Source organism: Sardina pilchardus, chromosome 8 (assembly GCF_963854185.1).
Source record: "Sardina pilchardus chromosome 8, fSarPil1.1, whole genome shotgun sequence".
NCBI classification, from domain to species: Eukaryota; Metazoa; Chordata; class Actinopteri; order Clupeiformes; family Clupeidae; genus Sardina; species Sardina pilchardus.
The window spans coordinates 21,541,076-21,550,126 of record NC_085001.1 but is presented as its reverse complement, the minus strand read 5'-3'; the positions used below and the strand labels follow the sequence as shown (position 1 = coordinate 21,550,126).

Here is a 9,051-nt window from a genome sequence, read left to right as displayed (position 1 = left end):
AAAGATCAGTTATCGCCAGGCAGTTAATAATTCAAACAATTATGTTTGGTTATGAATACTGAATAAATAATTTCTGGTTTAATATTATACTACCCTACAACACCAGAAGAAACGAACAGTAAAACTAAGCCAATGCTTGATAATAATAATCATCATAATAATGAATAATAATAATAATGTAAAAATAATAATAGCATGTAATTTAGATGAAGAGCTGTAGACAAGCATATGGCAGTCCAATGAGAAATTGTCATATGGCGTTTATAGCCTATATTGTCAATAGTCTAGTCCTATATTCTGAAAGCAGCTTGCTGTGCTCTGCGACAGACACAGCATCAGTTTTATGGAGATCAAATTTTTGGAGGCCTCTATAAACATCCTCTGTCATCACTTGTCTATTTTCAACTATCACAGCTTGACAAACTCCACGGCTCCATTCCGCAGCTCTTTCTCTCGGCGTACTTGGCGCAAGATTTCTCTGAAATTGTCTGTTATCTCTAGTCGCTTCACAGACGGAGAACTCCCCGCGGACTACACTGGTGCCCACGAGGTTCGGGAGAAAGTTCGTACGAGAGATTGGCAAGATGTCACCTGATGGGGATAGAAAGAACTTCCAACAAACTCTTTCTCTCCTCCCCCACAGAGGAGGAGACCGCCCACCGCAGACAGTTGGCCCTAGACCCCTTCTAGACTTAAAAAGAGGTTGCATTCAGAGACAGACATTCATTCAGCACCGACACCCGTCTAAGTACATTACTTTTTGCGCTGCTTGTTTCAGCAGACCTTATTTCACTTTGCCTTCACCATGTTAAGGATGCTAAGGAGACACCAGATCCACCCGGGCATGATTTTAATACTGGTCTGGCTTTGTCATTTCATTGAGGACCAGAAAGTGCAAGGTGAGTTGTTGAATTTATGATGCTCTCATCTTTGTAGTATTTTCGACTTTGTTAAGTTTATTTGTTTACGCACTGCACGTTTGGAGTGGCCATTTGATCGTTTTGAGTTCCGACTGTCTAACTTTCTGAACAGTGTTGAGCAGTTCATTGTGTGAATACACTTGGGAAACAGGTGCGTTCAATATGGTCAGAATGAGCTTATCAAATGAGTTTACGTGATTAAAAGAGGAGTTGTTCAGAAACATGAATCATGGGGATAGACAGCATAAAAAATCTTACATTTAGTTTTTGGTGTTCTTTACCACGTTTGGCTCGTATAGTCACTAGAAGGACCCTGGAACTGAATGACTGCGACACGCTTTTAGATATTTTAGATATAATTTGTTATAGCGAGCCAGGGACTTTGAAGCAAGTTTACATAGACACCTTTATGGACCCAATGTACGTTATTACATTTTGTCATTTTGCGAGTCAGAAATACAGTTGTGAAAACTTGTCATAACTAATATGCCAAAGATCTTAGCCAATTATATGTTAGATCCATGCAGCCTTGAATTCGGTTTATGTTATAGAGTTCTCTGTCGTGGACACATGATGCAGTTTGGGATATTATTAAGACCAAGTACATTGGCATAAAGTTATAAAAGTATTGTCAAGTACTTGAATCATCGTTTTCTGTCAGAGAGAATCATCTGCGTGTTAAATTACCTTCAGATAAGTGCAAAGTTGAGTTCCGAAACGTTGCGTGACTGCGCGGTTTGTTGAATGTTTCCGCTCTGGCTGGATTCCTCTTACCGTGGCTGTTTCCAAATGTGACATTACGAATATGCAGTGTCGATGGTGAAGTTTAGCAGACAGTTCGCGAGATACACTTTGTAAATAAAACATTCGGCAACAGATAATGTATTTCTTTCTCTTTTTTTGGAACAGTTGCACATGGCGCGTCAGGGAAAAAATGTAGACGGTAGTCTAGACTTCGCGAATGTTGTTTGAATAGGGGCAGCAGCCTTTATAATCTCCCAGCTTTACTGTCAAAACGTCGCCGTTGTCCTCTTTGGGATTTTAAAAGAAGTAATTTTCAAGTCATTGTATCGTCGACGCTGGGTGATCATTTCAATTTCGCTTGAGTTGTATTGTGCCAGCTGACAGTTTACGTTCGGCTGTTCAGACAGGCTTGTGTTAAAATAGGCGCATTACGTTAGAAAATCAGACAAAATACCGCGGGGGAGGGGAAGAGACAGAGCTACAACTAATACAGGCTACACGTGTTGTGTCTGGGTCACTGGTTTCAGACTTTAAAGCGACTGGTATTTTTTCCCCCTTTGACAGCTGGCAACTGCTGGCTGCAGCAAGGGAAAAACGGAAGGTGCCAGGTTCTCTACATGCCTGGGATGAGCAGAGAGGAATGTTGTAGGAGTGGTAGGCTCGGAACGTCCTGGACAGAGGAGGATGTTCCCAACAGCACGCTGTTCAGGTGGATGATCTTCAACGGCGGGGCTCCCAATTGCGTACCTTGCAAAGGTAGGTCGACTTCGGTGATTTATGAAGATACATATTCTTAGCGTCGCCAGAGTTGCTGGAATATGTATTACTTGTCCATTACTCATTTACGCTATGAATGTAACATATGTGTCGTGACATAAGTTGTCATCAATAAGTAATAGCAAATATATTATGACTATATGAAAAATAAGTGCGCTCTATATGATTGTTTTGTCGCTAAATAATGCCATTGCTTTGGGAACACATATGTAGAGACTTGTGACAACGTGGACTGTGGCCCGGGCAAGAGATGCAAGATGAACCGCAGGAGCAAGCCACGCTGCGTCTGTGCCCCAGATTGCTCCAACGTCACTTGGAAAGGGCCCGTGTGTGGCTCAGACGGAAAAACCTATCGCGAAGAGTGCGCCCTGCTGAAATCCAAGTGTAAAGGCCACCCGGACCTGGAGGTCCAATACCAGGGCAAATGCAAGAGTGAGTAGCTTATTTAGCATCGTGTGTGCATTTGGCTGAGAGAGAGAGTGCAGGAGAAGGGATGACCAGTAGAGGGTGGTTGTGATGTTTAATGTTACATCATTACCTGACTAGATGGTGTGTGTGTGTGTGTGTGTGCGTGCCACTGTTCTTGTGTCCAACTGTGGGAGATGGTTATATGGTGAATAAATCACTTCTGCTCAATGCATTAGACTCTTGTTATTGATAAATGGGAGTGATGATGATGATGTTGTTGATGATGATGATGATGATGATGATGATGATGAAGACATAAGCTGACACCTACCTTCTCTCTCCCCCTGCAGAGACGTGCCGTGACGTGCTTTGCCCAGGCAGCTCCACTTGTGTGGTGGACCAGACCAACAACGCCTACTGCGTGACCTGCAACCGCATTTGCCCGGAGGTCACCAACCCGGAGCAGTACCTGTGCGGCAACGACGGCATCGTCTACGCCAGCGCCTGCCACCTGCGAAGGGCCACCTGCCTCCTCGGCCGTTCCATCGGAGTGGCATACGAGGGCAAGTGCATCAGTAAGTTGAACTTTGCCCCCACTTACCCTGTTGCAGAAAGACAACTCGAACACCAAAGGGATAGTTATTGACCAATATAGTTGCTGATGATTCATGTGCAACACTTTTAGGTTGCTCAGAGTATTTGACTTTTTGAATGAAAAACAAAAAAGTTATGACTGGAACAACATTTAGTGAACTGTAAAAAGACAAAATGTTTTGCTTTCCGCTGTAGATTATGTAAGACTTTCTGCTGCACATCTGCAGCAGCATTATTTGAAAGCATTTGTAAATACCTTCCAGTGTTGTTGAGATTGTTATTTGCTCAGGGAAAAGTCAAGGCTGTGTAATTAGTTCCTGATGTTGGCAAACCCAATGTTCTCACACCTCATTACAATGTGAGCGAGTACACCGCCAATCAGTTCAATTTCCTGGGCCGTGATTGAATACAGCAGCTGTGTGATAGCATTCATTTCAAACCGGGCTTTCACTCGTCATCATAGATCTATAGATGAATAGATATATGTCTATAGATCTAGATCTACAGATATGAATCTAGAGATATTAACACAGGTACAGGAACGCAGGTATCCCCAAGTCCTGACAGAAGAGGGTATCCTATGGGTATCTTTTCAAAGATAGTATACATGTGTCCTGTTGGGTGCCAGTCTCAGTCAGCAAAAGGGTCTCATCTTTTTTCTCTCTTTTCTCTCCCTTTCCGCTCGTGTCTCCTGTCTCTCCGTCTCGGCAGAGGCAAAGTCGTGCGACGACATCCAGTGCAGCGCGGGGAAGAAGTGTCTGTGGGACGCCCGCATGGGCCGAGGCCGCTGCGCCCTCTGCGAAGAGGCGTGCCCGGACAGTCGCTCCGAGGAGGCGGTGTGCGCCAGCGACAACACAACCTACCCCAGCGAGTGCGCCATGAAGCAGGCGGCTTGCACACAGGGCGTCCTGCTGGAGGTTAAGCATTCGGGATCTTGCAATTGTAAGTAACTCTCGTGGCCACCCTCTAGAAATCCCCATTTTCTGACTAATGGCAAAAGACTATTGCGTGCTTTCCCCCCAAACCTTGCTGCTTACCCCCCCCCCCCCCCCACCCCCCCCACCTCTGCCCATGTGACTTTATGCCCCTCCCCCAAACTCCCCTAAAATAACACGGCCCACTTTCAACCTCACACTTCAAACTCCTACTACAGATATGGCAAAAGCCAAGAAAGGACCGGATATTGGACATACTTGCATGTCCTTATTTTTTTGTTTTCGTTAAGTGTTTTTTTTCTTTTTTTTTCTATGATTTCCCCCCCGCTGGTTGACATTAATTTTGCAATTTTTTTGCAAGAAAATTCATACAACGCGAGAGGATTAGATGTGAAAAAAAGGACTCATGTTAGAAAGATTCGTTAAACAACTAACACAAATCTATATATATATGGAGACTAACTTTTTGGAGTTGGAAAAATCGTGTTTTTAAGGCTTAGGTGTTTGTTTTTGTAATCTCAGTAACCTATTACATTTAACAATGGGTTGCCTTAACTTTATATGAATTTGTTGAAGTGTTTGTTTTTGTAAATTCCATCGTCGCCTTGCAAATTTCACGTTAATGTTGTATTTTTTTTTTTCTTTTTATGCTTTTGGCTGTAAGCAATCATTTCAAAATGCACCACGTGTGTCACTGACATACATAGTGCAGCCAACGTGTATATAATCAAACATACAGATGCATCTATTCATGAATATGCCTAAGGTGATTGTAACATTGGTGCCATTTTCGTAAAATATACATATCACACACACACACACACACACACACACACACACCTATACATGTATGTATAGATCATTGTAATTATATACTATATATTTGTATATAACAATCCATAACATACACTACCTATTTCTTCTAAGATGGCCAGTTAACAATGCAATGTGTTCATGAAGCCAGTTGCCATCAACTATTTCCACAGCAAAGAACAGAATACATTCCAAGTCAGAAAAAGAGAAAGAAAGCCTGGAGAAGCCATTTCATGCTTAACATGAAACATCTCAATTTGAAAGTTTTTTGACATTTTACCTTAATGTCTCAGTGCCCTATAAGGCATACAATGATTCCAAGGGACCAACTTTATGATCACCTCACGGGGCTAGATGAATATGGCATTTCACAGTACGAAGAAGAAGCAGAAACTTGTAGAATGATTCCTTCTCATCTCGACTCTGCGATCAGACTGAAATACAGTTGACACATATCCAGTTGATGTTTGTGCTTGTCTATTGTAGGTGTGTTACCCACCAGAATAAATACATATATATGAACAGTATACACATTACAGATACATATAGCAGAATTGTTCGTATGACTTATGAGGGACTGTCCGCTTGTTTCAATTTTTTTTTTTTTTTTTTTTTTGGATTTTTTGAATTTTTGTTTTTTTGTTTGCTCTGCCTGTGTGATGTTTTGTTTGTGTTTTGCCAATGTTAAATTCTCCTGTAGAGAAATACCTCAGAAGCTGTGCCACCACCAGTTGCCCTCCCCCACCCAAGCCCTCACCCAACTTGCTGCAAAGGTCAAAGCGCCAAGTGTCCCGCAGCCCTGTTGCAATAGTGGTGCGTCTGGAGCAAAAGATCTAGAGAGAGAGAAACTGAAAAAAAAGAGGCTCGTTCTTAGAACCCAAAGAGCACATTTTGTCCTCTTTCTGGAACTTGCCAAAAAGAAACGGAAGAAAAAAAAGGGACTTAGGCCATTGAGCCTCCATATCACCCCTCTCTCTCTCTCTCATCATCATCATTTCTAGGTTATGTAAATTGGGTTGCGTAATTTGGGAGTGCCAAGGCTCATTGTTGATTGCCAAATCGCCTAAAAAAAAACCCCATCAAAACAAAGCTATACTGTGGCTGCCAGTTTTCCCCCCCTCTTCTTATTCAAACTTTCACTGAGATTTCTGCGCTGTTGTGTGGTCTTGACTCATGCAACAGCTACCATGTATTCTTCCATCTAGCCATCACAGAAGACCAGGAAGAGGAGGAGGATGAGGACGACCAGGACTACATGGCTTATATCCATTTATCCCCACTCTTGGATGGATAAAACACACTAATAGAAAGTCAATCACTCACACACTCCCCATACAACCCTTATCACCACCACCGGCGGAACTCTCCATCGTGGGGCGAGGAAACTCTGTTTATACTGTACATATGTGTATGCTTATTTATTTTTTAAAAGAAAAAGGAAGTATACATATAGTCCAGTCTGCTATAGATGTTTATTTATGCAGTGTTTTATTTTCCTTTGTTGGATTTATAATTTATACATTTACAGTGTCTGGCTTACTATCAATCATGTTTTATTTTGAGGTTCGTGAGAGGGTGTGAATGCTGTGTGTGTGTGTGTGTGTGTGTGTTTGCGTGTGTGTGAGCATGTCCTTGTGTGTGCACATGTGGATGTGCATTGTTTTTTTTTGTTTGTTTGTTTCTTCTTCCTTTTTTTTATTATGAAGAAATATATTTGTCCAAAGAGAAGCAATGTTATTTATTGTGAGGTACCAAGGTTACCATGTAAAGTATACATCATCTGCAAGCTGTAAATTGCTATCCCCACGCTGTACAAATCTGCTTATCGCTGTCCATTCTGTCACAGATGTTTATATTTCACACACACACACTCACACACACTCACACACACAGACACACACAGACACACACAGACACACACAGACACACAGACACACACAACACACACAACACACACAACACACACAACACACACACACAAACTCTTGCTCTGTCATACACATACAGACACACACAAGAAAAATGCATGTTAGCCTGTGTGTTTATTTATTGGGAATCTGTCACTCTTTAAATGTACATAAATGTTACTGGTTTTGTTTACAGTTCACAATAGCTGACCAAAGGGACTATCTCAATGGTTCTGGCAAAGTGGCTCGATATGGTGCAGCACGCCAATATATAGTTCTTCTGAAAGTAAGCCCTTAATAAAAATTAAGTAGATGTCAAACACCAGATATCTTTCAACTGCAGTATTGTCTTTTCAGTGAAATGTTAGGGAAAAAAAGAGAATAGTTTTCAATCATACTTGATTATCAGATATGTGCCATTTACTTGTACATACTATTTTGTTTTTGCCAATGTTCCGCTCCATATGGCTCTGGTGGAGCACATAGGAATAATGATACGTAGCGTTGGGTATCGGTATATCAGACCTATCACTTTTCTTTGTGTGCATTGTTTTGAAGATGCATTTTTTATTTTTCAGACATCACAAGCTAAATACAGAAAATTCAGTTATAAATATATAGTTTTGTATTTTTTTATGTAAATGTCATATGTATATACAAAGTTTGATGGTATTTGTACAGATATGAAGAGTGAAAACAATAATAAAAAGAAAATTCATGAAACTACTTAACCTGGTCCATTCTCGTGATCTTCAGCCTTTAAAACATTAACACATGTACTCAGTTAGTGAAGGACCCCTTCATCTGAAATCAAAGGCCATGTCTCTTTAAATATACAGTACATTTAGCAGACACATTTATCCAACCAAAGGCACGTACAGTTATTTGCTTCGATGGGAAACGTTTGATCAGTAATTGACCCTCAATCATGAATCAGAGCCATAACTGTGGTGTAATTAGAACCTTGATCCATCAGCTCAGCCCAGCACACAAACAACTGCAGACACGTCCCAGAATTCTTCCAACCCCAAACTCTCCAAAGTGTGTTCATCAAGAACATGAAGACAGAAGATGTTCCCATAATGCTTTCACGGATTCCACTACTGGAACACCTCTTAGTACAGGCGTATTACATTACTGGCTCATGCACATGAGGAGCGGTTCTTTGTTCTGTGCCACTTTTGTTGATATGGCAGCAAAACTCTTCGGGTGGTGTGCTCCCTCCTACATTGAGGCGTTTCCCTTCAAAAAGTCATTACGAACAGTAAACCCTGTGACTGTTTTCCAACACTCTTTTTTTCCCCCCAAGTCTTATAGTTCCGCAGAGAGTACTGCACTCTCTCATAGCTGTCCAGATGCTTCATGAGTTGCAGCAGCCGTCTCTGCAACAGCTCCGCGGAGCGCTGGAGAAAGAGCCAGGGGCCTGGCCTAAATAAAGAGAGAGCGAGAGAGGGAGAGATTATGTGAGACAGAGAGAGAGAGTATGTGAGACTGAGAGAGAGAGAGAGAGAGAGAGAGAGAGAGAGAGAGAGAGAGAGAGAGAGAGAGAGAGAGAGAGAGAGAGAGAGAGAGAGAGAGAGAAACAGGTCCCCACAGCCAGCCCCCGCACGTCCACAGAGGACCTATACTTAAGCCCTTCAATAACTTGCACTTCTTCGTTCTCTTCCCACTCGGCTTTGGTTAGCCTCTCTACCTGGCAGAGGGTGGACAGCTCACCGACTCCTCCGCTGCCAGACGGCTCCTCTGCATACGCTTTCTGGTGTGCTCAAGTAATTGAATTATCCGTTGACACTGTTACAAATACAGTCCTGGTAATGAACGAGGGTTAGAATAGCACACTTCATTCCAGACTGCTGGGACTGCTGTATCCCTGAGCACACACACTCGGGAGAATAATCTGCTATAGCTTTCAATGTCAATTTCACCGAACAAAGAGACATTATGGATTATGTA

The 9,051-nt window shown here is 42.2% G+C and overlaps 1 protein-coding gene across 3 annotated transcripts; it reads left to right on the top strand.

Moving 5' to 3' along the window:
* Positions 1 to 739: 739 nt before the first annotated feature.
* Positions 740 to 7,816, top strand: fsta (follistatin a). 3 transcript variants are annotated; one of them, XM_062543207.1, is made up of 6 exons: positions 740 to 899; positions 2,229 to 2,420; positions 2,655 to 2,873; positions 3,200 to 3,424; positions 4,155 to 4,385; positions 6,397 to 7,816. In XM_062543207.1, the coding sequence occupies exons 1-6, from the start codon at positions 806 to 808 to the stop codon at positions 6,483 to 6,485; spliced, it is 1,050 nt and encodes a 349-aa protein (XP_062399191.1). In that variant the 5' UTR covers positions 740 to 805; the 3' UTR covers positions 6,486 to 7,816. The 3 variants fall into 3 exon arrangements, with proteins under 3 accessions (XP_062399191.1, XP_062399192.1, XP_062399194.1); XM_062543208.1 differs by having other exon boundaries at positions 6,374 to 7,816; XM_062543210.1 differs by lacking the exon at positions 6,397 to 7,816 and having other exon boundaries at positions 4,155 to 4,393.
* The last annotated feature ends 1,235 nt before the right edge of the window (positions 7,817 to 9,051 follow it).